At 59.2% G+C, this 27,961-nt stretch overlaps 8 protein-coding genes across 8 annotated transcripts; 4 read left to right on the top strand and 4 right to left on the bottom strand.

The window, feature by feature from the left end:
* Window positions 1-633: 633 nt before the first annotated feature.
* BJ171DRAFT_584899 (acyltransferase ChoActase/COT/CPT) lies at window positions 634-3,908 on the top strand (the record flags this gene model as incomplete). Its single annotated transcript, XM_053114334.1, has 8 exons — window positions 634-909; window positions 1,343-1,542; window positions 1,717-1,938; window positions 2,044-2,134; window positions 2,349-2,462; window positions 2,615-2,772; window positions 2,872-3,377; window positions 3,580-3,908. 8 exons carry the CDS (start codon window positions 634-636, stop codon window positions 3,906-3,908), a joined length of 1,896 nt encoding a protein of 631 aa, XP_052963838.1.
* Window positions 3,909-4,732: 824 nt separating this feature from the next.
* On the top strand, window positions 4,733-7,593 carry BJ171DRAFT_199257 (uncharacterized protein). Its single transcript, XM_053106256.1, has 4 exons — window positions 4,733-5,285; window positions 5,372-6,019; window positions 6,229-6,712; window positions 6,863-7,593. Exons 1-4 carry the CDS (start codon window positions 5,073-5,075, stop codon window positions 7,414-7,416), a joined length of 1,899 nt encoding a protein of 632 aa, XP_052963839.1. The 5' UTR covers window positions 4,733-5,072; the 3' UTR covers window positions 7,417-7,593.
* A 187-nt stretch (window positions 7,594-7,780) lies between these two features.
* BJ171DRAFT_517201 (glycoside hydrolase superfamily) lies at window positions 7,781-10,104 on the bottom strand. The gene is made up of 2 exons (XM_053112113.1): window positions 9,838-10,104; window positions 7,781-9,728 (listed from the first exon to the last, which is right to left on the bottom strand). Exons 1-2 carry the CDS (start codon window positions 9,962-9,964, stop codon window positions 8,179-8,181), a joined length of 1,677 nt encoding a protein of 558 aa, XP_052963840.1. The 5' UTR covers window positions 9,965-10,104; the 3' UTR covers window positions 7,781-8,178.
* Window positions 10,105-11,694: 1,590 nt separating this feature from the next.
* On the top strand, window positions 11,695-16,972 carry BJ171DRAFT_199262 (Sec1-like protein). The gene is made up of 13 exons (XM_053106257.1): window positions 11,695-11,872; window positions 12,218-12,355; window positions 12,546-12,698; window positions 12,875-12,970; window positions 13,109-13,218; window positions 13,409-13,762; window positions 13,998-14,107; window positions 14,243-14,318; window positions 14,399-14,482; window positions 14,573-14,661; window positions 14,870-15,053; window positions 15,229-15,673; window positions 15,891-16,972. Exons 1-13 carry the CDS (start codon window positions 11,821-11,823, stop codon window positions 16,823-16,825), a joined length of 2,826 nt encoding a protein of 941 aa, XP_052963841.1. The 5' UTR covers window positions 11,695-11,820; the 3' UTR covers window positions 16,826-16,972.
* Window positions 16,973-17,580: 608 nt separating this feature from the next.
* Window positions 17,581-19,582, bottom strand: BJ171DRAFT_427173 (Alpha/Beta hydrolase protein; the record flags this gene model as incomplete). Its single annotated transcript, XM_053107796.1, has 4 exons — window positions 17,581-18,301; window positions 18,422-18,516; window positions 18,615-18,910; window positions 19,075-19,582. 4 exons carry the CDS (start codon window positions 19,580-19,582, stop codon window positions 17,581-17,583), a joined length of 1,620 nt encoding a protein of 539 aa, XP_052963842.1.
* Window positions 19,583-20,224: 642 nt separating this feature from the next.
* On the bottom strand, window positions 20,225-22,999 carry BJ171DRAFT_517207 (uncharacterized protein). The gene is made up of 4 exons (XM_053112114.1): window positions 22,226-22,999; window positions 21,725-22,039; window positions 21,228-21,615; window positions 20,225-21,114 (listed from the first exon to the last, which is right to left on the bottom strand). The coding sequence occupies exons 1-4, from the start codon at window positions 22,922-22,924 to the stop codon at window positions 20,360-20,362; spliced, it is 2,157 nt and encodes a 718-aa protein (XP_052963843.1). The 5' UTR covers window positions 22,925-22,999; the 3' UTR covers window positions 20,225-20,359.
* A 310-nt stretch (window positions 23,000-23,309) lies between these two features.
* Window positions 23,310-25,359, top strand: BJ171DRAFT_517208 (p25-alpha-domain-containing protein). Its single transcript, XM_053112115.1, has 5 exons — window positions 23,310-23,793; window positions 23,941-24,229; window positions 24,405-24,523; window positions 24,648-24,714; window positions 24,860-25,359. Exons 1-5 carry the CDS (start codon window positions 23,422-23,424, stop codon window positions 24,994-24,996), a joined length of 984 nt encoding a protein of 327 aa, XP_052963844.1. The 5' UTR covers window positions 23,310-23,421; the 3' UTR covers window positions 24,997-25,359.
* BJ171DRAFT_630021 (sulfate transporter family-domain-containing protein) lies at window positions 25,236-27,856 on the bottom strand (the record flags this gene model as incomplete). The annotated part of the gene is made up of 2 exons (XM_053115612.1): window positions 25,236-27,361; window positions 27,493-27,856. 2 exons carry the CDS (start codon window positions 27,854-27,856, stop codon window positions 25,647-25,649), a joined length of 2,079 nt encoding a protein of 692 aa, XP_052963845.1. The 3' UTR covers window positions 25,236-25,646.
* Window positions 27,857-27,961: the final 105 nt, after the last annotated feature.

Here is a 27,961-nt window from a genome sequence, read left to right on the forward strand (position 1 = left end):
TAACTGCACGCAATGACGGGAGGGAGCAGCACTGTTGCGCAGGCCACCGCACTATCCCCTGGTCTCTGGAGCCCGGCTCCACAGTCGGGCCGCTGTCGCCCTTCTTTGCCACGGGCTCTGAAACAAGAGGCGCTCGCTCAGGAACAGGGCAATGCTGGGATTTGCCTGTGATTGTCGAGCATGGCGCTGGAATAAGCGTTCAGGCTGAATGGATCCTGTCCATCGCCCTGGCCTCGAGCGCCGATCACGCTGCAGGCTCGAGCATATGTCCAGACAATGCCACGCCATATGTCGAGCCCCCCTGTCGATGACCGCCGCACCCGAGCCAGCGGGCTGCTGGGCAGTCGCTACCTGCTGCCGCTTGCTGCTTGCTGCTTTCTGCCTGCTGTTACTTGCTGTTGATGCCAGTGTCCTTGTGCATCGCACTGCATCGTCCCATTCACCCGTTGCTTGCGTTCTCACTGCCCATCCGTTGTCCTTGCTGTTTCTTCCGATGTCCGTTCTCGGTCTTCACAGTTCCGTCCCGACCTATAAAATCCGTCCGCCTCCCGCTTCCCGCCCGCCCATCCGCTTTGCTTCGCTATGTTTGCTCTGAAGCGTCTCGCCGCGTCGCCGCTCCAACGATCCTCCACCATGGTTCTTGGCTCTGCTCGTTCCGCCCTCACTCGCTCCTCAAGCACTCTCCCGCCGCTCCCGCTGGTGCCTTCGGATGCGTCCAAGCCGCTGTACAAGTTCCAGCAGTCGCTCCCAACCCTGCCGGTCCCCAAGCTCGAAGAGACGGCTGCCAAGTATCTGCGATCGGTCCGTCCGCACTTGGACGATGCCGCCTTTGCCAAAACCGAGGCTGCCGTCAAGGAGTTTCTCAAGCCCGGCAGCATCGGCCATGTCCTGCAGCAGAGACTGCTCGAGGTAATAGCCGATCACCTCGACCAGAGCCCCAGATCCCCAGAGCAGAGACGCCCAGCGGCCGATGCACATTGACGTGCTGCGTCAGAGCGCTGGCAGATGTCCGGGCGTGTCGCTATGGGCCCGCACGCCCGGGCCCCGCATCGGTGTCTATCGGCCGATGTCAGCGTCAGTCAAAATGACCGGCGATGTGTCTGCCGGTGCCTGCTGATGCAGGTGTCCATGCAGCCGCTGAGAGTGCGGCTTGCTTGCTGGGCAGAGCGGTCGGCATGCCTGCTGTGTATTGCACCGGATGGTTGCTTGCCCTGCTCTTTTCGAGCCTCGGTCGCTTGGCTGAATACTCTGTGATCTGAGGACGGGTCCTCTGCTCAAGCACGACCGCCTTCCTCCGCCCCGCTGTGCTAACTCCGTGCTCGTCTCCGCCTCGACTCTTCAGAAAGCCCAAAACTCCAAGACCTCATGGCTGTACGACTGGTGGAACGACCTCTCCTACATGGCCTACCGTGATCCCGTCGTTTTCTTTGTTTCGTACTTTTACCTGTTCAAAGATGATCCCCGTGTCGAGTGGAAGTCCAATGTCCAGCGAGGCGCTGCCATCATCCAGGCGGCCATGCAGTTCCGCCACCTTGTTGTTTCGTAAGTCTTGGTGTGGGTCCACTGGGATTCAGGGGATCGGCCAGAGTGCCTCGAGGCTGCGTCCTGGGTCAAGGGCGTTGGCAAGCAATGAACTTGGCTGGCCAGGATGCGATGTCTGCCGCAGCAGACGAAAACCATCATAGCGCACATGCTCACTCCTCCGTTCTGAAACAGCGAGGAGCTCCAGGCTGATCTGACCAAGAACAGCGCGCTCTCGGCCGACCAATACCAGTGGATGTTCAACAACTGCCGCATACCCGTCATTCCCTCCGACACCACCGCCGTGTACGATCCCCACGCCAACAACCATGTCCTCATCATCCGCAAGAACCAGTTCTTTACTTTTGAGGCCATTCACAAAGACGGTACCCCCCTGACGACCAGCGAGATTGCCAAGTAAGCATTTGGCCCCGAGCCTGCGACGCATCTGGCCATTACGGCCGGATCACTGGGCAGCATGTTTGCTTTCGCTAACGGCGGTGATTTGCTCATCCTTTCCAGGCAGCTCTCCGAGATCGTCAAGGCTGCCGGAGAAAAGAAGGGCGTCCCAGTCGGTGCTTTCACGGGCGAGGATCGTGATGTCTGGACCAAGGTAGGCTGCTGTTTGCACGAGCGGCTCGGAGGCGCGGGCGGTTGTCCTCAACCCTGGCTCCGGGGTGGTAGCGCCTTTCTTGCTTGTGTCATCAGCGACTTGGATGCATCCATGGACGTCGCAGCGATTCTCGCAATCAGAGACTTTGGCTCTCGTTGGTTGCGTAGTCCCGGTGTATTCCTTAGTCTCATCGGTGCTGCATATCATCTCACAGACTCGAGAGGAGTTCCTGGCCACCTCGCCCAAGAACAAGGCTTTCCTGACTGCGATTGAGTCGTCTGCCTTTGTTCTCTGTCTGGACGACAGTGCCCCTGTCACCCGCATTGAGGTTTGTAACGACATCTCCTCTCGCAGCATTGCCTGATATTGCTGCATCCTTCGGCGACTCGGCGATGTTACTTCCCCGCAGCACCGCCAGGCGATTGTGCCCATGGCTTGTGCCCCTCTTTAACGCGGTGGGATCGTTGCGAATGATTGCAGGCCAGCCGCGGTCTGTGGCACGGCGATGGACAGAACCGCTTCTACGATAAGCCCCTCGAGTTCACGGTGTTTGAGAACGGCAAGGCTGGATTCCTCGGCGAGCACTCGATGATGGATGGCACCCCCACGCATCGCATGTGCGAGTGGATCCTCGATAGGTGAGATGACATGGCAGTTGTCTCGATGTGCAGCTGACACCGCATCGATCCGCCAACTCCTCCTTCCGGCCACTCATACTCTGCCGACTGTCCTGCCAGCCTTGCCAAGAACTCCATCAACCATGGCAGCAAGGCCATCCGCCCAGACCTTGTTCCTCCCAAGAAGCTGGAGTTTGTGCTGACCCCCAGCCTCGAGCGCCAGCTCGAACAAGCGGTGTCCAAGTTCGACAAGACCGTTCAGGATCACAACCTGCAGGTTCTTGCCTACCGTGGCTTCGGTAAGGATTTTATCAAGACCGTCAAGTTCTCCCCCGATGCCTTTGTCCAGATGGCCATCCAGCTGGCCTACTACAAAATGCACAAGGTGTCGCGACCCACATACGAGAGCGCCCAGACCCGCAAGTTCCAGTTTGGCCGCACCGAGACCTGCCGCTCGGTCTCTCTGGAGAGCAGCGCCTTTGTCAAGGCTTTCACGAACGAGGGTGTCGCCGCTGGACAAGTTGACAACACCGTCAAGGCTAAGCTGCTGAAGGCCGCCGTCGACTCGCACGTCAGCTACATGGCCGATGCCGTGGATGGCCGCGGATGCGACCGCCATTTGTTCGGTAAGTGGCGGCGATGCACTTGTGGGGGCGGACAGAGAGCGATCGAATGGATGGCCAGATCAACAGAGGGTGGCTAGATGAGTGCGTGAAGATCAGCGTGTCTGAATACTGATCTGCTCCATGCGCTTGCGTTGCGATGTCTTCCACTTGCGGTCCAAACAATCCACTCCTCTCGGTGCCATGCGTCGATATGCATCCTTAGGCCTGAAGCTCTCGCTCAAGGATGGCGAGACTGTCCCGGCCATCTTTGCCGATCCCGCCTACAACCTCACCCGCCACTGGAACATCTCGACCTCCCAGATCAGCTCTGAGTACTATGACGGCTGGGGCTGGGGTGAGGTCGTCCCCGACGGATACGGTATCGCCTACATGATCAAGGAGAAGACCCTGCACTTCAATGTTGTCTCGCTCAACGGTCTGCGACCCGACCGCCTTGCACACTACATCGGCGAGGCCCTGGACGAGATGCGTCAGGTGCTTACCGCCGTGGCCCCCAAGCCCAGCAACGAGCCCGTCAAGGCCAAGCTGTAATCGCACGAGGCCGCACCTGCCCCGGAGACCAATGAGTTCTCAATGGATGTGTGATCCTCCGTGTCCCCCGTCCCTACTAATTCCAAGGGCAAGCGAATGAATATAAACGCTGGCTGAGTCACAGGCCGCGGCGGATCTTCACGACGACCACTGGTGCATCTTTGCTGTACCAAACATCGCCCTCTCTTGGTGAGTGGCAGCAGCAGCGTGTTGGATTGACAATCAGACGACAGAGACCCACAGGGCACATGTGCGCATTTCCTCCAAGCTCGGCCCAACATCCTGCTTCCTTGGCTGACACTGATCCCATCGCTATGGCCAGGCTGGATAGCAGGCGCGTGACCGCCTCCACACCGGCCAATCGCCGCGGGCCAGCAGCCGAGCACATCCAACACAACAAGCACATCCAACACAACAAAGCCGCGGCCCTTCGCGCCCCAAAGAGACGTGCCAGCGAGAGCCCTCGGCGGCAGCGAGAGCGTTCTCGCGGGCGATCTGGCTGGCTCTGTGCCCGTGACAGGTCCGCCTGTCTTCCTTTTTTCGCAGATACAACACCTCGCCTGCCTCGGCGATACTCCTGTCTCTCCCAGGCATCTGCGTCCGCATTTGCATCTGCGTCTGCGTCTCCATCGGCCCCGTCGACGGCCTCCGATCCGCCCTGCTGCCCCCTGTCGACCGCTCGTGAGATCGATTTGCCAAAGTAATGTCCTGTCTCCCCTCCCCGACCGGGGCCCATCGGCATGCTCGTCGGCTCGGCCACTCGGGCCATCCTGACCCCCAGAGCGCTGCGAGAATCCGGGTCGCTATTGTTCTTGGCGCATTATCTGCCCTCGCTGCCGTCAATGACCGGCGGCCTTGTTTTCCTCGATCGACGAGCGGGGCTGCCAATCACACTGCGTGCAGTCTGCCCTTTCCCGGCCGCCTCTTGCACCAAGATCGTTGCGATGTTCCGGTTGCAGCTCGCTGACCTCCCTCTTCCGAACCCATCCTTCCTCTCGCCTCTGTGGGCCTTCACCTCAGACCCCGTGGCTGTCTCCGACTCTTTGAATATCCCCTCACGCCCCATCGATTCCGTTCTAGTGTCCCTTGGTGATCCGTCGATTCCCAAAAGCCTCAGCGTTCAGTCCACTCTTCCCCCCCATCTAAAGCAGTAACTGCGACATCATGGACGCAAACTCTACTGCCACCAACGTCACCGAGCCCATCCTCGCCCAGGTCAAGGACGAAATTTTTCGTTTTGTGGTGCAAGTCCAAGCGGAGCCCCTGGCCGCCTTGACAGAGCTGCCGCATGTGGCCATCGGGCTGTTCCTGATCCTGGCCCTGCCCTCGCTGTTCGCTTTGGTGTGGAGCTTGACCAGCGCCCCAAGCCCCAACAAGGTACATCGCTTATACCCTTGTATCATATGGCCAGCTCGCTCCCGTCGCAGTGGCCCTCTGCTAACAAAAGTCCTCATCAATCGCAGGCACCCGCCCCGGTTTCCTCGGAGGGCCTGCCGTGGCAAAAGACAGATCCTGCCGATGTGGAGGAATTCAAGAAGGCCGCTGCAGCTGTCCCTGTCACAGAAGCACCCTGGCTTATCGGCTACAGCGCCAAGGCCGTGTCCGTGACCGAAGACGGCAATCTGCGAGCCATCGACTTTACTTACCACGGCGGCGTGCCCACCGTCGAAGACGTCGAGATTGCTCTGCTCAAGGCCATCGTTCGTCCGATGATGGGACAGCCCGCCAAACCCAAGATTGCTGCCTTCCTGGCCTCGCGCACCTGCGACGACAAGCTTGTCCAGGCTGTCGGGCAAGCCTTTGAATCCTTCAAGGTCCGCATCACCACTGTCGAGGAGTCTCAAGCCGAGCTGGAGGAGCTGAAGAAGAAGCGCGGTTCTGAGCACAGATCCATCCCCGGCGGTCCTGCCTCCGTTCCTGCTCCCGGAAGTGTTGCGGCTGTTGGTGCTGCTGCTGCTGCTGCTGCCGCTGCTGCCCCTGCTCCCGACAAGAAACCCGAGTTTATCAAGCAGCCCAACCGCGGCTGTTTCGTCTGCCACCAAGATATCGACGGCAAGCCGAGCCAGTGCAGTGCCTGCAAGGCTGTCATCTACTGCGGACCTGCGTGTGCGGTAAGCTTTAAATTTCGCCGCATGAGGCCGAGATCGCCTGGACTGGGATCGCCGGTGCGAATCCCAGCTCGTGGGTCGATCGTGCAGCCACATCCGCCAACCGCACGTCGTGACTCTGGCATCTGAAAGCCAGCGCATTCGCTAACCACCACGGGTTCTCTACCACGTCCTCGATGGCTGTTCGTGTACCATCCGGCCTCGCGCTGCAGAAAAAAGACTGGCCTCAACATAAGCTCATGTGTCCCTCCTTCAAAGCCAACATGGCCCGCCTCGAAAACGAGTCGCTCCACAATATGCCCTTTACCTACTATTCGTCCTCGGCCAAGCACCTCTCCAACTACAACCAGATGCCCTTCCTCGTCAACAAGGAGCGCCATAACATGGGTCTCTACCGCCGACTGTGCAACTGCTACAACCAGTTCCCCTTCGGCGAGCTCACCGGCGAAAATGCTGCCCAGATCCAAAACAACAACATTACCGACCCCAAGGCCAAGTTCGATACTCTGGCTCTCCCCGACGAGCTGTACCCTCTCAACAAGGCCCTCCCTGATGACGTTGATCCCCGCAGCGTTGATTCCTGGCAAAAGTACTTCGAAGCCAAGGGACTTCCGTTTGATTCGCCCGTTGCTCTCATCCTCGAGGTTCCGCTGACGATCTGGCACCTGCTCAACACATACTATCTCAAGGACAAGGGTAAGTGCCTCGTGCAGTGTTGCATTGTTGCAGTTTTGCGGTTTGTCGACTGGAATGACGTGTCGTGCGTTGTATGGCCTATTTGGTGCAGTCGCTAACCCTGGACTGGTCCATCTCTGTTCGTCCTCCGCTCTCGCTCCCGCTCTGCAGCCATCCCCGAGAAGCTGACGATTCACTTGATTGGTGTCGAGAAAGAGGCCGATCTGATTCCACTCTTTGAGATCCTGACTGCCTTCATGCCCAACACCAAGATCGTCATCCACATGATCGGCCCTGCCATCAGCAAGCGCCTGCGCCCCGAACACCGCACCTACCACTTCACGTCCCACACCGGCAAGGGCAGTCTCTCGATCTCCCTCCGCCCAGAGATGTACATCCCTCCCTTCCTCGAGGGAACCGCCCCCGAGCAAGAGGGCAGCTTGGCCGTTGAGAAGCCCGATGTCATTATTGGCTTGAACACGGCTTTCCTGGCCTACCAGACCTGGATCCCCAGCTTGAAGATGATCATCGACAAGAAGCAGCCGAGCCTGTTCACCGAGGGCATGGAGCAGGCCCTCGAGCAGGTCAACAAGAACCTCCCGATGCTGGGTGGCACCCTCAGCATCCTCCCCCAGGTGAACCCCTTCCGACAGCCTCTGTTCCAGTTCAAGAAGGACATGAACTTGCCGGCCTGGAGCAACGGCTTTATTTGTGGAGTCAACTAAACGAGGGCGGGCGCTTGCTTGCCCCCCTGAGTGCGTGCTGCCTCCACCCTTGTCCCCCCTCCTTGCCCTCACCCGATCATGCAACGGCCTGATGACGCTCCTGTGTATGAAATTGAATCGGTACAACCCAATATATTGGCTCGGCTGTACGGCTCAACTCAGAAGAAAGGAAAGAAAGGTGATGAGGGAGGAGCACAGTGCCAAAGCGGCCTGTTGGCCTCGTTGACCCGCATCCACTTTGTCAAGAGGCATAGCCGCGAGTTGCCGGAATTGGTTGGACTACGTGCGGCCACTGACGAACCCGCAGGAGGCACACAGCTCAGCCCAGTCGAAGAACAACGCACCATCGGTCGAGTCGCTGCTGTTGCTGATCAAAGTAGTATATATTATCGTTTTTAGCGACGGGAGTAGGAGGGTTGAGGGGACCAGGCAAGTTGTGGATCATTGTGGAAAGTATGGGGGCAAATAGGTTGGTGGGTGAGAGGGTGCACTTTGGCTGATGTCGGGGGTGCTTGGTCCAGAAGCCAGTCTGGGGAGCCACCATCGGCACCGCATCGGCAGCGAGGAGATAGGGTGAAATATGGATAGGGGGCGGATGAATAGAAGATGAGATGGTAGAGGGAGGGGGATACATTGCAGAGCATAATTAACAGCCGATGGTTTTATTACAAGCGACTGACGGCAAGCCCGCATAGAAGCATGCGGCCGAGTTCTGGTCTCCCTTGGGTGGACGACACCGACACAGCCGCGGCAACGAAGCGCTTAGAGGAAGGCGCCAGTGGCAGCGTTGTAGAGCTCAGAGTTGTAGTCCTCAGAGAGCTCCCAGAACATGACACCGCTGAGACCCTGGCTCTTGGCCCAGGAAGCCTTGGCGGCGACGGACTGGGTGTCGTCGTAGGAAATGAAGACGGTGCCGTTGAAGAGGGTGGGGGACTCGGCAAAGTTGAAGTACTGGCGCTTCCAGCTGCCGGCGGGGGTGGTGGGGTTGCTGAGGACGCCGTCCTTGCGCATGTTGCGGTACATCCAGACACCGGTGTAGTAGCTCTGGCCACAAGGGTCGGTCCAGGGAGCAGCGGCATCGAGCGAGTCACCGGGGATGGGAGGGCAGGCCTTGGGGTTCTTGGAGTCCTGGGTGCCCGAGGGGAGCTTGCAGAGCTGGTAGAGACCGTTGTTCTTGGCCTTGCTGCCGGCCTCGACAGCCCAGGAGCGGCCGTAGAAGGCAATGCCGGCGACGAGCTGGTTCTTGGAGACACCAGACGAGATGTAGCTGGTGATGGCGCTGCTGATGGAGATCTGCTTGTTGCCGTCGTAGACGCCGTTGGAGGCAGGCTCCTGGGGATCGCTGGAGCCGGGGAAGTTCAGGGGCGAGTTGAAATCGGTGTAGGCGTTCCAGGAACCGTAAAAGTCATAGGTCATGACCTGGAAGTAGGACAGCGACTTGGCATACTGGGCGAGGTAGTTGGTGCCGCCGACGGTGTAGCGGGAGGCCTCGCCGGATCCAGCAATCGAGATGATGCGGTCGGAGCCAAGCTCGGTGCGGAGCTGCGAAAGAAGGGTGTTGAAGTTGACGGCGTCCTGGGGGTCGACCGAGTTGCAGCCGAGACCGCCACCTCCGGGGTACTCCCAGTCAATGTCGACACCATCGAACTGGTACTCGTCCAGGAAGGTGTGGACGTTCTTGACAAAGGCAGCGCGGGCGGTGCTGCTAGCAGCAACCTTGGAGAAGTTGACCGAGCCGGACCAGCCACCGATGGAGACGACGGCGCGGAGGTTGGAGTTGGCCGAGCGGGCCTTGGAGAGGTGGTAGATGCCACCGTCGGTGAGGGTCGAGAAGGCGGGGAAGTCCTTGTTCTTGGTGTTGTCGGAGCCGCGGAAGTCACCCCACATGTCGAAGCTCATGAGAGAGCCGTCGGTGTCGACGTTGAAGAAGGCATAGTTGACGACGGTCAGCTTGGAGACATCGACCTTGTCGATGATGTTCTCGGGGCGCGAGTACTGCGACCAGTTGGGCCAGTAGGCGACGGCGCCGACCTTGGAGGGGGCCTTGCGGTAGTTGAAGCCGCCGTTGGGAGGAGGAGGGGGAGGGCTGGGGGTCTTGGTGGGCTTGGACTTGGTGGTGGTGGTCTTGGTGGTCTTGGTCTTCTTGCCCTTGGTAGTGGTGGTCTTCTTGCCCTTGGTGGTGGTGGTCTTCTTGCCCTTGGCAGCGGCAGCAGCAAAGTTGCTGTTGTCAGGCTTGGCAACGCAGAGGACGTCACCTCCGTTCTGCTGGCAGACCTGGCCAGAGGGGCAGTAGTGGATGGTATCGGTGCCGGCTGGAATGGAGGCAGGGAGCGATGCAGAGCGTGAGCAAAGTATCCAAGCAGAGAGCGATGTGGCCCCAGGGGAGCAATGCCGCCTCACTCAGCCGGAGGATAGACTTACAGATAACCCATTCGCGGCCAACGCCAGGCTGGACGCAACGGGTGGTCGACGAGGTCTGCTGGGCGGCGCCAAAGGTGGCAGCCGACGAGAGCAGGAGGGCGGCAGCGAACAGAGACTTGAGAGACATGGCAAGAGAAGGCTGCTGCGGGAGGCGGTGGTGTCAGCGAAGGGAGCGACGGGCGGCGCCGGATTTATAGGCATGCACCAGCGACCCAGGTCCAGGACAAGCACCGATGCCACAGCGACGGCGTGAAGGGAGGGGGAGCCGCCTCTGGGGAGCACGCAGCACAGGCGACGCAACACCAAAAGAAAGACTCCCCTCACACGGGGGCACTTGAGCAAGTACAGGGACAGGGATGGGACAGCGCGTGACCGGGGCTGGCAAGAGCCATCAAGAGGCGGTGGTGGAGGACAAGAAGCACAAAGGTGCAGACAGGACGATCGTGGCAAGGGACGAGCGCACGACAGGGGCGACTGAGACGAAAAGGAAAGGAAAACGCAAGCGGTGGGCGCGATGGCGGCCGCGATCGGCGACGAAGGAGATCGTGTGGAGGGGCAGGTGAGCGATGGATGGCTGAGCGATGATAGTGCTAAGTGATGGATAGTACCGAGTGATGGATAGTGCCGAGTGATGGACAGCGTTGCAGAGGACATGGGCCGGCGGTGGGTGGTGGCCGATGAACATGGCAGCGGCGAATGCGTCCAGGACAGGCAACCAAACGAGGAAGGACCACCACAGCACTGCTAATACTCACAGCACCGCCGATGCTCACACAGTGCTGCTCATGCTCAAACAGAGACTCAAATTTGCTGCTCGGCTGTACAGCGGGGCTCGTCAGGTGCCAACCCCGCCACGGCCCACACGAGCCCGGCTTTGGTCTCGCCGCTTGTCTTTTCCCAAGGCGGCTGGGGAAGCAGAAGGCAGAGGGAAGGCCTTGTTGGGCCCCGGCCCCCGTGGCAAGTCAAGCCAAGTCGAGACAAGCCAAGGCAAGGCAAGGCAAGCCGTGAGCACATCCCATCCCCCACCAAGGCCGGCGATCCTTCTTGTCGAAGCACTGATTCTCTGGGATGCCCCACCTGCCCTGCGATGCTCCCTTGGACGCCTTTCCTCTGCTCCGTCGCCTGCGAGCACGCTTGCAAGCCGTGGGAACGGTCGTGTGCTTGCTCGCCTGCCAATGTGCTGGGCGAGACGGTCCCTGGTTGCTCGCATGTCATGGCATGATCGCATCAGCCGGGGTGGCTTGTGTGGGTTGTGAATCGGCACCTACGTAATCCCCTCGCCGAGGTCCTCGGCGACATTGCTCCTTGCCCCGCGTCTTCCTCCCTCAAGGTATGTCCTCTGGTCTCGGATCCAGGCGACGGTGGAGCATCTCGGGCAGGAGCCGTCTCGACATCACAAACGATTCCACCCGTTTGGTCGCTCCCGCCGAGTGTATGAGACGATCCATGTGTCTCATTGTTTCGGCATGCTGCATGCCTGGCCTGCTCTGTCCTCGTCTCAGTGGCCCGATGCCAGATGCCAGGTCCTACAGTCGCATCCGTGCTCGGAAGTACACTGCAATGGCTCATTGGCACTGAGACTGGCGCTGTCGCTGGAAATCTACACTCCACGGTGTTCATCGCCCATCGCCCATCGCCCATCGCCCATCATGCATCCCATGGTGTCCATGTCGACCATCGCACATCGTCGTCCATCGCACATTGCACATCTTCGTCCATCGCACTCCGTCGCAGGCCGTCGGCAGGCCGCAAGGGATGCGCCCGCCCGGTTTGTCTGACTGTTCCATCCGGATTTGGCCAAGCGGCGCCTCCACCCATCCATCCGCTCTTCCTTCGCGGCCGTCGTCTGCGGGACCGCCATTTTCTCTGCTGCCGTCGATCAGCACACAGCAAACGGCATCGTTCGATTCCGTCCCAGACGCTATTCCATCGCTGTCGCCGCCTGTCCCCTGTCTCCTGTTGTGACCGGTGCCGCTGCCTGAAATGTCGAATCCGGCTTCCCAGCTCGTGTCGCTCAAGGCCGTCTTGAAAGCCCGTAATATCCTCGTCCCTTTCGCTGCGTTGCGCCTTGATTCTGCGCTTTGATGAGTCCGCCCATCTGCTGCTGCGTGCTCGGGATCGCACGGAATCTCATGTGTCCACGGACTCTGAGTGAGAATGGCGACCGGAGACGAGGCGAGGATATCGTGCTGTCCAGAAGGATTTGATGTCGCCATCATGAACCGCTGGCAGCCCGCTCTATCCGACCTGCTCTCCGGCTGCATCGACCATGCCAACGGCGTCGACGGCTCATCGTCAGACTCACCTTGCCGCTGCGCTGCCCTGGATGGCTTGCTCACCCATGCCTTTGCCGCACACATGCCATATTGGATATCTTCAGGTCTGATGGACGATATGATACGGAAGGTCAAGTCCACCGGCAGAAGCCCCTACAAGATCCTTATCGTCGATGCCGCCTCGCTCCAGATCCTCAATGCCTCGTGCAATATCTACGACATCACCGATGCCTATATTCTCTGTGCGTTGCCAATCTTCCACCCAGGAGTGGCCTCGTTTCATTCCACGCTGTGATTCCTGCCTATCGTCCTGCGCTCGCAGACGACACCCTCTGGCTGCTTCAAAACGCCGTGGTTTCTTACTAACCTCCCTGCCCTCAAACCGCCACTCGACTCAATCGGCTTCCTTGGATCTGCTCTGCGCACCTGCAGCTGTCGAGGATATCAAGAAGAGACGAGCCCCTTCGCCCGAAAACGAAGCCATCTACTTCATTACCCCATCCACCGAGTCCATCCGGTTGTTCCTGGAGGATTATGGCCGCGGCAGACCACTCTATGATCTTGCGCATGTCTTCTGCACCGGAGGTATGCTCAATGCACCCCTATCCCCGGTGTATATACTTGCGTCAATCCCCCACAGGGGCCGTATCTGGCTCGCCAGCCAAGCGCGGATACCGCATAGCTGTGTCTGACCCCGACGATCCATCCATCCATCCATCCATCCATCCTCGGTGGCCGCTGTGGCTGGCATTCTCGACCAGCCATCCCTGACAAGCTGATGGATTCGATCCGGCTCTCGGCCGCCTTCAACAGCAAGCGGATCAAAACGCTCCAGGAACTCCATGTCGACTTTCTGGGTGCGTATTGGCTCTGCTGTCGTCGTTGCGTTTCTCTGGATGCGCCCCGCCACAAAATCATCGCCACTGACTTGCTGGGCTATGTGGCGCCTGATATTGCCCGGACCATTTGCCCATGGCTGGTGTTGCACCTTCAAGCTCTCGAAAGCCAAGTATTCTCCCTGGATATGCCCCACTCCCTATCAACGCTTTTCAACCCCTCCTCGCCGTCGCTGCTGACTTACGAGCTGGAAGGCATCTCCAAGAAGGTGGTTGTCCTCTGGATGCATCAATAGCATATGGGTGCACTGAAGACCAGATGGTTTCATTGAGTGATTGCTCCACCTTCTCAGTCTGCTCACTGCCGGTGCCTCCGAGTTCTGCATCTGTGGACCCAGCTGATTTCCGCTCCCCCCCCCGTACTCACATCCGTTTCTCGTGTTCATACGCGCCCGCCAGCTGTTGTCGGTGATGACGACCATGGGCGAGCTCCCGTTTATTCGATACTACGACCCACAAGGTCGCCAGCAAAACTCTCTGCCCGGAAAGCTGGCTCACATCCTCCACAAGGAGCTCGAAGAGTACTGCCGCAAGGACCCCGAGTTCCCCCCGCCTTCGACGCACCAGCGCCCCATTTTGCTGATTGTCGATCGGACTGCTGATATGATGTCGCCGCTCCTCCACGAGTTTTCGTACCAAGCGCTGGTTAACGATCTGCTGCCGGTCGAAGGCCAAGGAAGCAAGCTCAAAATGCCCGATCCCTCGGGTAGCGGTGACCTCGATGTCGTTTTCGACGAAACGGATCGCATTTGGGTGCGTTTGGCCGATGGCTGGTCCAGCAACCATTAGACTGATCCAACCGCTATCGCGCAGACCCAATGTTCCTGCTCTATGACAACCGCCAATCTGTTGCGGGTTTCTCGTTCCCTTGCTCACGGCGCCGTGCCGAGTCAGAGCGATGGCAGTCGTATGCTGGTGAAAATCTACCCCATGATGTCGCTTGCTAACTGCCCGCTCCGGACTTGTCTGACTCTCCTCTCTGATGCAGAACCATGTCAAGCATATGCACATTGCCGATGTCATGACTTATCTCGGCGAGGGAATCAAAAAGTTCCAGCACGAAAACAAGGCTGCCCAGTTTGAACTTGGAGGATCTGGGTATGCTCGATTCCCCAGTGGGTGCAGGCAGACAACGCGTATGCAGCCATCCTCTTGCCCTCCCCCAAGCGTTCCGTATAGCGCGCCATAGCCTGCACGGCTGATCCTCCTCGTTTGATCTGAACCCCTCGACAGCAAGGGAGCCGATGCCGTTGAACGCTTGAAGGAAACACTCACCGCCCTGCCAGAGTACACCGAAACGAAAAAGAAGGTACGCCAAGGAGCGAGCGGTACTCATCTCGAGCCTGTTGCCCGAGTCTCATACCAGCACACTTTGCCCCCCCCTCCCAGTTCTCTGTGCACACCGAAATCTGCACCAACTGCATGGCACTCTACAAGTCGACGAGTCTGGATTCGGTCTCGCAGACTGAGCAGGTGAGTTACACTTCAGCGAACCAGTGACCTTGGGTAACAGGATACGGGCGAGCCGAACTGATGTGCTCGTGGTCCAACGACAATGTGCAGGAACTTGCTACGGGCGAGAACAACGACGGTAAGCCGGCCACCCCGTCGCTTACCGCCGTATTGTCGCTTCTGGAGAACCCAAGCATCACGTAAGTCCCTATTTTGCGTTGCTGACCCCTGATCCTAAGGCCAACTGCTGCTTGGGTCTGGTCGCACTTTCCTTGAATCTGCTGTTCCACTTACATGCCATGGACTAATGGCTTCCCACATTGATCCAATCCAATCCAATCCAATCCAATCCAATCCAATCCAATCCAATCCAATCTCCTTGAAATGAAACCACCCTCGCCCACACAGCTACAACGACAAGCTCCGCCTCCTGCTGCTCTATATCATCTCGCGCGAGGGCATCCCGGATCAGGATCTTCAAAAGCTGACCGCGGCGGCGCGCCTGACTCTGGAAGAAACCCAAGCCATCCACAACATCAGCATGCTCGGCGTTCGCCTGAGTCCCAGCTACGACAAGAAAGCCAGCGGCAAGGTATGCGACTGCGACGCTCCGAGTCGAGACGGACGCACGGACGCTGCCACGGCTGCTCGCTGATAAATCCACTGCGTCGAGGCCCTGTTACTCATTGGTATTTGCCGATCGCTGTGGCGCGCTGTGCTAATCTGGCTCTTGTTGCACCGATCGGGCCGCTGCTGCTGCGTACCAGAGTCGCTATGCCTACTTTACTCACGCCCCAAAGAAACCCCAAGACTACCAAGACAGCCGATATACGGCGATCATCAAGAGTATGATCGAGGATCAGGTCAAGAACACCATCGATCCGCAGCTCTTCCCTTGGACAAAGGACCCAGCCACATCCAACCGGCCCCAACAGAATGCCGGCAAGAGCCTGATTGTCAACCCCGAGGACCCTGGTGTGGCTCGCACCACCAAGGCATCGTGGGCATCGACGCGCAAAACCGGAGCTGGAGCTGGAGCCACATCCCGCACACCCGATCCTGGCACGATCGGATCAGTCTCGGATCGCCCACAAGAGGATCTGAGGAAAAACGGGCCTCGGATCATTGTCTTTGTCCTTGGCGGCATGACCTATAGCGAAATCCGGTCTGCCTACGAGGTGATGCGCGCCTCCCAGCGAGAAATTGTGATTGGTGAGTGACATTGGCGACCGGGATCTGCCTTTGGACTTTGTTCGTTGCGCATCCACCCTCTGCACATTGCATAGCTCCCATATCTTTGGCAAAGCTTGAGATGCCCAAAAGTAGCATCCTGCCTTGGACTTGGATCGGCTCTTGGCGCTGCTTCCGTTCGCTTGAGGACGCAGGCTGAACTCGATTCGACTTGACCCTTCTCCCTCGTGGAATGCAGGCTCGACGGATCTGATCACCCCCCAGTCGTTCCTCGAATCTCTCAAGTACTTGCATCGCAGCGATGGCTATGCCGCCCGCTCGGCAGCGTCCGCGTCCTCCAGCGTACGCACGCCCTATGTAGAGCCCAACACCCGCCCAGCGGCACCGACTCGCACCAACGCCAGTGCCAATGCACCTGTCTCTGACACTCCTCCACCTCGAGGAGTCAGCAGTGGCCAGGGTCGCCGCGCAGCAGCAGATGCTGCACCTCCCGTGCAGCGCACTCCCTCCCGCCGAGAGCGCGATGCCGACCCGCGCGACGACCGGCGTTTCCAGGCCGATCCCGAGCCGATGCCGGCCCAGTCGTCCACGAGAGCTGGATGGGCGAGCTCCAAACGTGGAGGCGCGAGTTCCTCTGCCGCCTCGGACAGTGGCAGCTACGATTCACGAAGAGTGGCACCAGACCGCAGTCGCCGAGGTGACGACCGCTACGAGAGTGGCCGTGATGACTATCGCAACGGCGGTGGCAGCAGCGACTCGCGCGATCATGCGTACTCGAGCGACCGCCGTGACTACCGTGATCAGCGGGATTACCGCGATCAACGTGATGACGACTATCGATCGAACTCGCGCAGCCATCAGCGCGACAATCGCGACAACCGAGACTACCGAGACGCATCATCGAGCCGCCGCCGACAGCCGCCTCCCCAGGAGTACGACGACTATGAAGACGACTATCGCAGCTCAGATCGCCGCCACAACTCTCCGGCACCAAGCCGTGGAGGAGGAAGCAGAGGCGCTGCGCACTACGATGACGACCGATACGACCGCCAGAGCGTCGCCAGCAGCAACGAGAGCATCGAGTCTGGCGTGAGCCGCATGAAGGTGTCGACCAAGGAGATGAAACCGGCCCCGGCCGAGAAGAAGATATGGGGGATGTTCTCACGAAACTGAGCGCCGTCCTGTGTAGCAACAGCAGAGGAGGGCTGGCTGGGACTGAACTTCATCCCTGGCGAGCACCAGCCGCAGCAATGGCCACCCGGTGTCTGGACCACAGCACCTCCCCTTGTCCTCGTCCTCGTCCTGCCATGCACTCGACCCTCCCTTTGACCCCATAACATACACACCCTTTCCTTCTTCCTGGAGCAGACGCATCAAAGTTGTCTTGGAGACGCATCCCCTTCTCAGCGCGTGCATCATCGAGCGATTACAAGGCAGCTCGAGCAGTCAGATGTCCTTGGCAAACCATGTATACATATGCGTGCGCTGCTGGATATCCGTCGCTCCAATTTTCAGGCTTTCCTTTGCGCCTCCATATCCTTTCTAGAATTCCAAGGCAGACCCAACTCCTCGTTGCTGGCCGTGTCTTGATCTCCCCTCCTCTTCCTCCCACTTGCATCCCCCCCCCTCCGGCCACTTGCCGATCGTCCTTCCTCACCAGGCAGAAAAAATAACATTCGCTTAAGAAAACGAGTCGGCTGTGTGCCAGTGGAGGAGCGGAGTGGGCGACCCCATCTATTGCTGACCGGTTCCCAAGGGCACCGCCATCCAGAATCCTCGCTGGCACGAGACATGCGTCAGCGGTCAAAAGTTCGTAGACACAGATACAGATTGAGAGAGAGAGAGAGAGAGAGAGATTGAGAGACCAGTAGAGGAGGGGTAGACGATGCGAATAGACAGATACTCAGAATAGGGATTAGCAGAGAGGTCTATAGCGACTCGATGAACTTGATACACTTGGCAAACACCCGGGTCTTGGCATCGACGGCCCAGATCGGATCCATATGCTCCATGCCCTCGAGACGGAACGTTTTCCGGATTCGTCCCGAGTCCAGCGCATCTTGGATGGCATCGATTGAGAGCCGCTCGCCGTCGACGATCTTGTCCTTGGTGCCGTAAAAGATGGCAAGCGGGCAGTGGATGGTCGAAAAGTCCCAAGCCTTGGCGCCTGAAAGCGACGAGGGCACTCCGCTGTCGTCATCGTCGAAGGAGTCGATGGATATCTTGGAGTCGGTCTTGTGGTGGCCGGTGCTGCCAGACCGCGCAGTCGCGGACGCTCTGTCCTCCGAGGGCGACGGCTTGACTTGGATTTGGTGCACGCTCTTGGTAATGACGGTCGAGTCTTCGACGACTGGGATGAACGGCTGAAGGACGCCGGCCCGCGAGATCTGGCCCCAGTGGAGGATCGATTTGGAGCTGCAGGGCCGAGGCGTGAACTGGAAATAGATGGGCTTGTGGTTGCCGCCCTTGGGCCAGTTCCTGTCCGACCAGTGGAACAGGTAGTGGAACATGTGGTACGCAACAGCCGCAAAGGCAGGCGCATGGACATAGTTTTGGACAACATCCATGATCGGCAGGAACTGCTTGATCCCAAAGATGCGGCGGAACAGGCGCGAAGGACAGTTGGTCAAGAGCGCCATGGGACCTTGTCTGGGGGAGGGTCGAGACGTGTCATTGGCGATGTGAGCAATTGGTGGTGGGGCAGCTGGGGATGCAAGCAGCTGGCGACGAACGAGCCGCACTTTGATCCAGGTCGGAATGGACACTTACTGCAGAAGGGAGCCAATATACACGGCCGGAGCAAGGGCAATGAAGCACTTGAGATGTTTTGCGACCTCAGGGCTTAAAGCCAGACCCAGGAAAGCCTGGACACGAGCGAAAAAACAGAACGAGTGAGTACAAGGCTGGAGTGATAGAGACGCGGCTCGACACAGTCGCTTCGCGGACGGTGTCTGCAACCCACCTGAGCGTTTCCTTGAGAATGTCCAATGTACGTGATGGTGTCTGCGCCGCTATGGTTGACCACAAACTTGACTAGACACGGAAAGTCATAGCGGGCCAGATCCTCGAGCGACCAGTCCCAGAAGCCAACATCGCTGGGGGTCAGAGTTCGATGGCGTTTCTCGACGCAGCGGTTATTGCCCAGCCAGACGTCGTATCCTTCGCGAGCGAGGTAGAATGCCAGAGAATCGCTCTGGTTGGTGATGTAGACGCCAGACGACTGGAACAGGCCATGCATCAGCAGCACCGTGCCTTTATCTGGTCAAGCAGGACGTGTAAGATGTGAGTACGCGCCATCGACAACGACAGCAACCACGGAGGAGGCTGTGGCCGTGAACCCAACACCCACAATGGCGCTTTCGTCAGACAGGCGACCCTTCTCCAAGGCAACCAATGTGCAACGACATTGCCGATCCCCTTACATGATCTTGAGCGACGCCGCGCGGCAACGATACGCTGGATGCTGAGGAGAAACCCGTCCTCGGTTTCGGCCCAGTACTGTGACGAATGGAACCCCTGCTCCTGGATGTAGTAGTGCGGGTCGGGCGTGGCTCGGCGAGTATCGGGCTGGGAGCCAGCAGCGGACGGCTGCGACAAACCGGCGCGCTCATCCAGGCTCAGTCGGGAACGCTTTCGGCGCAAGTTCTTCTGCGAAACACGCCTGGGGAGCGTTCTGGAGTCGTCAGGCGACTCGGAATCGGCCAACTTGGCTTGGCCAACAGGCTCGAGAAGATCGGCTGAGAGCGGGCTGCGCTGCCAAGTGTCGAGCCGCAGGAGGTTGACAAAGTCTTCGACGAACGAGTTGGCGACCAGGAGAGCGACGATCGATGTGGCGACAAAGTGCGAAAGGCACTGGGCGATCGAAAGACGCCAGCCCGTCAGACAGGTGGAATCGATGTACGAATACGGGCGTTGTCCTCTGGGATGCATGGCGAGATCGGTCGGGCTGGGCGGATGGGACGACGACGGATGATTATCCCAAGGAGCCGGGCAAGGGGACTGGGAGGGATGGACAGTGCCGACAGGCGGAATGGTCTGCCCCAGGATGAACGAGGGTCCGAGTGAATCGATGAACGGGAACACACGATCCGAATGGAGGCAGCGAGGAAACGTGGGCTGCAGAGCTGGTATTGGGCGGCAGTCCGGCGGGAAGATGGCCCGGATCGGTGCAGATGGAGGCACGAGGAGGGCCGGCGAGCCGGGCAGGATGCGGGGAAATAAAGAGCGGGGATGCGGAATGCGCGACAGCAGCAGCAATAGCAGTAGCAGTAGCAATAGCAGTAGCAGCAGAAGGACAGGAGGAGGAGAAGGAACAGAAGGAGAAAGCTGGACGAGATGGATGCCAAAGGAGACCCAAGCGAGTCCCAGCGAGACCCAAAAGGACACCAGAGGGTGGGAAACCGGCCGCCCAAAGATGCGAAGAGCAAGAACAGACATGTGACCGCGCCGGGGTGGTCGCACACACAGGTGTCACGGGCGACGCGCGTGCCGAAAAAGGAAACCCGGCACACGCGTCGGTGGCCTGGCAGTTGCACATGACACGAGTGTATACAGATTCGCTGGGAAGGCAATCAACATCGAGACAGGACAACATCGAGGCAGGACAACATCGAGGCAGGACAACATCGAGGCAGGACAACATCGAGGCAAGACAACATCGAGGCAGGACTATAACAACGGGAGAGCCATGCACGGTGCGATGGGCATTCAGAGCGACCCCACGGCCTGGGTCAGGACGACAATCTCATCGCCGTGGTGTCGGAGCTGTGTGTGAGTGATCGGAGGGAGACTTTGGTCAAGAGCGTCGGCTTCTCTGGTGCTGTCCAGCGACAGCGCAGGTGTCTCGTGCGTAGGCGTATAGACATCCCCGAGGCGAACGTCCTGGTCAAGGCGGCGGATCGACAGCTTGGGAACGTCGAGGGAATATGTCACGACAGTGGACACTCCGAGCTGCTCGGCCTCCTCGGCGCTGCCCTTGCCTCCACCACGCTTCTTCTCCACATGGAAGGTGAAGCGGGCCAGGGAAGCGTCTGGGTCACTCGACGGGCTCTGCTCCTCGACCAGGCACCAGTTGCGGCGGCCCATGACCTTGCGGTTGCGCTCCGCCAGCCGAGATCCATTCACGTCGTGCTCAAAGAGTGGAATCAGTTGCTCAGTGGAGTGCTCGTCAACCTGGCGGCGGGTGTCTGACCAGGCAAAGAGTCTCTGCACAAACTTTGGGGGCGGAACGTTGGCAATGCCCGACGATATCACATTGAAGATCAGGCGGTGGTCTTGGGATGGACGACCGCGATCGGAGGGAGCGGACGGCTGGGAGTCTGACTCGATCTTGGAGACAGCGGCACAGTGGATATCACCAGAGATCACGGTGACTCGAGCCGAAGTCTGCTGCGAGTAGCGGCGGAGGCGCTCCAGAACATAGTCTCGCTCGCCGAGATGGGAACTCCAGTGATCGACGAGGTCTGTTTGGATCAGTCCAGCGGGGAGATCACATCGTGTCAGCACAGATTTTCGGGCAGGGGGCAAGGCACGCAACACTATCGAGCCAGAGCCATGCGCCAAACATGCAACTTGCCATCGAGAATCTGCGGCTGGAAGAACATGAATCCAAGGCTGTTCTCAAAGAGGCCCGTTTTCTTCAGCAGGACGTGGAAGAACGAAAAATTGCGCAGCCACGCGACCCACTTGAGGGCTCGTTCGACCAGGGTCAGGGCCGGGTACGAAAACGGGACGCCGGCTATGAAGACGAGATGCACGACTGAAGACGGGAGCGTTGGCAGGACCTTGTCGAAGGTGTAGTCCCACGTCTCGCGGTTGGCAACTTGGTTCTCGGTTCGTTCGAAACGGCTGTCGACGCCGGAGATGGCGGTGCGGGGGCCAAGCAGACGCAGGAACGAGCGGCCCTCTCCGCGGCCGGCAGAGTAGAGGCCATAGTGGAGAGATTGGCCGTAGGTGGTATGATGCTGAGTCCATGGAGGAGCCACAGACCATGCAATTGAAGCGCACGCGAGAAGGATTAGCCCCATTGTCGGAAGAAAGCCCTCGTCGACTCTGTCGTTGCGCGAAACCCACCTGGAAAATGAAGTAGTAGTCTCGAGCAATTCGGCCGATGCCCTGAAAGACCGGGCAGTTTTGCAGATAGGCAGGGTATGAGCCGTATCCGTCAAAGAGGTCGTGATCGTCAACCATCATCAAGCTTGGGATGGAGCGCATGGCCTCGCCAACAACGGGCTGCGAGAAGTGGATGAGGTAGTGCACCAGGAAGAACTGGGCCAGCTCAGTTTCCATGGCCGGGGTGAACGGGTGGCTGAGCAGGTCTTCGGAGTCTTCGAGAGCAAGCCATTCGATAAAGGATGGCAGGGAGTGGAAAAAGTCATCTTGATAGATCTGCGGGCACGGCGGCGGAGGGGGAGTGCAGCGACGGGATCGAGGGAATCGATCGACATCGACCGAATCGGCCGGTTAGTCTCACACTTTGCCAGCTGCCAAGCACCATACCAACAGAGCCGCCGTCAAGGAAAGACATGTCTGCATCAAGCTGGCCGCCTGTCACCAGCAACAGATTTCACCCACCTGGTCGCCGATTCCGACCATGCAGTGCAGAGGCTCCTGCTTGTGGGCTGCAAGCACATCCTTCCAGAGCGGCGTAACACCGCCCCAGTTCTTCTGGGGGTCCTTGACATCGACGCTCAGGCCGTTGCAGCTGTAGAACATCCAACGCCAGCTCTGGCTCTCGGCCGGGACAACGAACGAAGCGGTGCCCTGCTCAGAAAAGTCGATGCCATAGCGGATGGTTTGGGACTCGGAGGTCAAGGGGATTTCGATGTCGTAGCGCAGGACGCGGAAGCCCACGGGAGCGTCGCCAACGACGACGATGGGGTCGAGCAGTTGGCGCTCATCGGGGATGCTGGGGATGGCGACAGCAAGCTGCGGATTGCGCTCGACCGAGCGATGGACAACCACCAGGACCGAGCCCTTCCAAACCCACGACGGCACGGGCGCCGACGAGTTTGGCGGAAGAACGTCGTGATATCGGAGGAACGGGCCGTAGATTGGCTGCAGCGAGGCCGGCAGGAAGGTCGGATTGGGGTCCTCGGCGGGCGGGGGCAGCTCCGAGAGCGCCGAATGCAGCTGCGAGATGTCCAAGAGGTCGCTGTGGGGGAAGAGCCGCCTCATCCTATAAGCACGGTGTCGGTGCTGGATGCGCGCCGGAAGCCAGGCATGGTGCTTGCGCTTGCGGGCATGGTCAAGCAGAGGGGTGCTCTCGGCCATGGCGACGATGGGATGGATGTGGGATGGAGGGGAAGGGAAGGGATGGGACGCTGGCCTGGTTGAAATACTTGCCCACCAGGCGGGGGAGAGGCTTGCATGTCGGCCAGGGGCATCGTTGTATGAAGAGCTCATGCCCCCCACCACGGCTCGCAGCACAAACAGCACCAACAGCAACAACATCAGCAACAACATCAGCAACAGCATCAGCAACAGCATCAGCAACAGCAGCACTCCAATGCCAAGAACCAGCGCCAAGTGATCCTGTGTTGCTGGCCCGGAAACTCAAACCTTCGTCTCCCAATCCCGATCCTGGAAATCCACCGGCGCTCTGCCAATCCGGCCGACCCGCGTTCCCACGACAGCATTCTCTTCTTCTTCGCCCAGACGACACCACGGCCGCCACCCGCATCTCTGTAGCACCTCTTTCTTCTCATCTTGGCATACGCAGACCCAGCGCCTCTTCTTTATCCATCCACCCATCCGCCCATCCACCCATCATGGCCACTGTCGAAGACCTCCGCTCGACCTACGAAACATTCTGCAGCTTTGGCTCCAGCCGCAACCTCTCGGGCATCTCCGCGGCCTCAATGGACTTGGTGACTGGCCCGACTATGGACGGCGCCAAGTTTGCAAAGTTCTGCCGTGACTCGGGCTTGGTGGAAGGCAAAGCCATTACCTCCACCGACGTCGACATCATCTTCAACAAGGCCAAGGCCAAGGGGGCGCGCCGACTCGACTGGAACACTTTCCTGGAAGCCTGCCGCCTCCTCTCCGAGAAGAAGTACCCCGCAGCGACCCCGGCCGAAGGGTGGTCAAAGTTCCTCAACGACGTCGTCTACACCGGCAAGGGCCCGGTGGTCTCGGGAACGGTGGGTGTGCCCAGCGATGGCTGGGGCAGCATTCAGGGTCACGAAAGCATGAGCTTGACTCCCCGCAGACCAGCACTAACCACCGCCTCGGATGTGTTCTTTCGCTGGCCTGGCCTGGCTTGGCCGGCTTGGTTGACTGGCGCACAGACGGCGTCGACCGAAGGTATCTATGAGAAGCTGACCAACACCTCGCTCTATACGGGGACGCACAAGAGCCGTTTCGATGCCAACGGGAAAGGCCTTGGCCTGGCCGGCCGCGACGCTCCGTCCAAGACCAACCGCCTCGACACTCTCGTCAACCGAGACTCCAAGGGCCCCAGCTCCACCCTGGCCGGCAGCAAGCCCGGATCCATGTCGAACCTGTCGTCGGCTCCCAAGCCGCTGACGGCCAAGCGCGGACAGGTCGCCATAACGACTGTCAGCTCCGAAAAGATAGGCAAGTGGACTCGCTCGCATCTGAAACGCATGCCGTCGACGATAGCAGCTGGGTCCTGAAAGTCGGGTCGATGCAGCCTTTGATTTGTGGCCTCCATATTTGCTGCCTGCAACGCTGCCGTTTGCTTCATGTGACTGCACTCTCATCGGCTGGATGCCACCACACTCCAAACCAGACTCTGAGGCCCACAAGACCAAGAAGGCACCTGAGTCTACCCTGACCTCCACTGCCCCCGCCAGTGGAGTCAAGGTGGTGGGCAAGAGCCCCAGCACCAAGAGCGTGAGCTACGCAGCGGTAGGCACGCACATATATGTGGATGCGTGAATGTGTGAAGAGGTCGGATCAGAGCGACAGTCGCTGATTCGGCTCCGGAGTCGTTCATTCGTGCTCGCTGACATCCCCATCCACAACCTTGCAGGTTCCCAGCACATCGTCTGGAAGCGGCTCGGTCTTTGACCGGCTGACGGACACCAACCAGTACACAGGTATGAGCGTCTCCCTGGCGATCAGAATTGCAAGAGGGGGGGGAGAGACGAAGAAAGCAGTCCTCTCTGGTCGTGCTTCGAGTCGCCTGCAAGGGGCTGGTGTTTCCTCACTCATTTGAACACATTTGTTCTTGTGTCGGCATAGGTTCCCACAAGCTCCGCTTCAATGCCGACGGCACTGGCCGTGGTCTGGCCGGCCGTGACTCCACCCCCAAGGGCCAGAACCCCGGCACCTATCGCGGCGGAGACGTCAAAGACCTCTCCCAAATCCTCCGAAACTAGTGTGTCTCCTTGATGTGGAATGGTGTGAGTGAGTCCACCTCTTCCAGAAGGAGCTATCAGTTGAAATCTGCAGGACCCAGTGGTGTCGAACAATAGCTATGTTCCATCGAATCGCCATCACAGTTGCCTCCCCCCCCCCTCATTCCAGTTGTTTCTGGGGCAACCCCTCCGTGAATACACAGGTGGCGATCGATAAATATGGGTCAGTTCATTTTTTCGTCGTCAGGATGTGCCTCCTGTGCTTCAAGAGCACAATGGCGCATTCCCCCTTCCTGCCTTCGCAGTCTCATATCCCATATCCCAGTCCCGGAACCCAAGGAAAGAAACACCGACAAGCTTATGGTTTGATAGGATGAGAGTCTTTGTTCATTCAGATTCGCATACAAAGCATCGTAAAAATACATTTGCTCATGCAGGGGAAGGGCGGGAAGAGTTCCATGCAGATGAAGTCGCTTTGATGGACGGTATTTACAAGGGAGATGGGAAGACAAAAGGAGAGGAGAGCTGGGCAGGTTCAGATTTTTTGGTGCAGCAGACCGGCAATTGTGCTGAAGGACTGTGATGCTAGATACAATGTGTGGGTGAGAGAGAAAGAGCACAAGCAGTCATCGCATGGTGCTTGGCAAAGAGGAGATCGAGTCCGATCGAGCTTAGACCAGGGTGGCGTTGACAGCATCGGCGACGCTCTTGTGGATGAAGCGAGTGGCGTCCTGGGGGACCCACAGATGCTCCTGGGAGCTCTCGGGATCAGCAGCGCCCGAGGTGTTGCCAACGGCAGCGACGACCTTCTTGGAGTTGGTCGTCTGGAGGAAGTAGTTGATGGGGCGGACCAGGGCGGGCTTGACGCGGCTGAAGTGGATGGCGACGTTGTGGCCGGCATAGCGGTCGAGCTCGTGGCGGAGATCGATCAGGGCCTGGATGCCCGTAGCATCGATAAAGTTGACCGAGGACAGGTCGATGACCAGCGAGCGGAGGACGGGCAGGTCTTCATCGAGGTTGGACTTCTTGGCAAGGCCAGTCGAATCGCTCCAGACCTTGTCGTTGCTGTGCTTGGTAACAACGCCGCCGTAGCGGGTGCGCTCCTTGGCGCTCTCGAGGATCTTCTCGGTGATGTAGCCAGAGTTGGGGTAGGTCAGGGACTCTTCGGGGCGAAAGACAAGAACGCCGGCGGGCGGCTGCGAGGTCTCGAGGCCGTGGGACTGGTCGGGCGAGTACCACTTGCCGGCATGCTGGACGAGGGGCTGGATACGAGGGCGGGCGATTCTGTACAGCAGGACCACGAGAGCAAAGCCGATGGACACTTCGATACCGGTCTCGATGTTGAAGATGACGGTGACAAAGAGGGCAACCCAGAAGGACAGGAAGTCGGTGAACTGGATGTTCCACAGCTGCTTGATGACCTCGGGAGGGGCAAAGAGCTCGGTGATGGCGGCAATGATCAGGGCCGAGAGCGAGGCCTTGGAGATCCAGAACAGGGCTGGGGTGATGGTGTAGAGGGCAATCAGGACGAGGATCGAGCTGATGAAGCCAGCAAAGGGACTGCGGACACCCGAGGCAGACTTGATGGCAGTGCGCGAGAAGGAGCCGGTCGAGGGGATGCCGCCAACAAAGCTGCCGAGGAAGTTGACGAGACCAAGGGCGACGAGTTCCTGGTTGGGGCTGATCTTGTAGCCATTGACACGGCCGAAGGACTTGGCGACAGAGATGTGCTCGATGATGGCAACGACAATGACGGCGGGAAGGCCTTGGGCAGCGCGCGAGACGAGGCCAGCGTCGGTGAGGTTGGGAACGGCCAGGCCGGCGAGACCAGCGGGGACGGTCTTGACGAGGGTGATGGGGTACTTGCCGTTCTTGGCGTCCTTGCTGATGGCGTAGCTGATGCCGGTGAAGACAATCAGGGCGACCAGGTTGCGGGTGATACCAACCCACTTGAGCCAGCCAAGCTTGGGGTAGCGGCGGGCCAGGATCTGGGTGGTGTACTTGACGAGGAGCAGGAAGACCAGGGCAGAGACACCAAAGGCCGTGTCGAGGTTGCTGAGGGTCGAGGCGTTCTTGATGGTGTTGATCAGGATGTTGAGCGACGAGGGGTCGTTGGTGTTGACGCCCTGGATGCCAAAGAGACCGGGGATCTGGCCGATGATGACAGTGAGACCGGCACCGGTGGTGAAGCCCGAGATGACCGAGGAGGGGATGAAATCAACGACGATACCGAGGCGGAAGAGACCGAGGGCAAACTCGATGATGCCCTGGAAGAAGGCGATGGCGATGGCGATGGAAATGGGCGAGTACTTGTTGTCAGAGTTGACAGAGGCGATGATCTGGCCAGTGAGCTGGGAGAGCACGGCAGTGGCGCCGATAGTGACATCTGCGATTGTGTGTGGGAATCACGGGTGGAGATGGGGTGGATGCCAAGGAGTCATGGAGTAAGCATGGAATCTCAGACACAGCAGCGAGACACAGTCAGCAACACACCACACAGTCATGCGAGCTGCTTACCCTTGGAGGTGGCGAACAGGAAGTAGAAGAACATGCCGGCAAGACCGGTGTACAGGCCATACTGGACGGGGACGCCAGCAAGGGTGGCATAAGCCAGAGCCTGGGGAATGATCACGCCCGTGACAGTGATGGCAGCGATCAGATCGCCAGTGAACCAGGAGAGGTTGTAGCGAGGAATCCAGTCGGCGACGGGGAAAAACTCCTTGACGTAACGCAGGGACTTGGGTCCCAGGCTCTTGGAGTTCTCGCGCACGTTGGTCTTGAACTGCGAATACTGCGAGTCAAAGACGTTGGTGGGGTAGCCCTCGGGTACCCGGATGGCTTGACCCGTGGCGGCGGAGGATGTGGAGGCTGCTTGGCTCATTGTGAGTGCGAGAGGCGTGTGCTCAGAAAACAGTTAAGCTTGGATGCGGAGTGCGATGCAGTGGTTCGGCTGGTGAGCTATGGCCAGAGGCGTGTCGGCGGAGAA

This window comes from Polychytrium aggregatum, assembly GCF_025602895.1.
Source record: "Polychytrium aggregatum strain JEL109 chromosome Unknown BJ171scaffold_37, whole genome shotgun sequence".
Classification (NCBI taxonomy): Eukaryota; Fungi; Chytridiomycota; class Chytridiomycetes; order Polychytriales; genus Polychytrium; species Polychytrium aggregatum.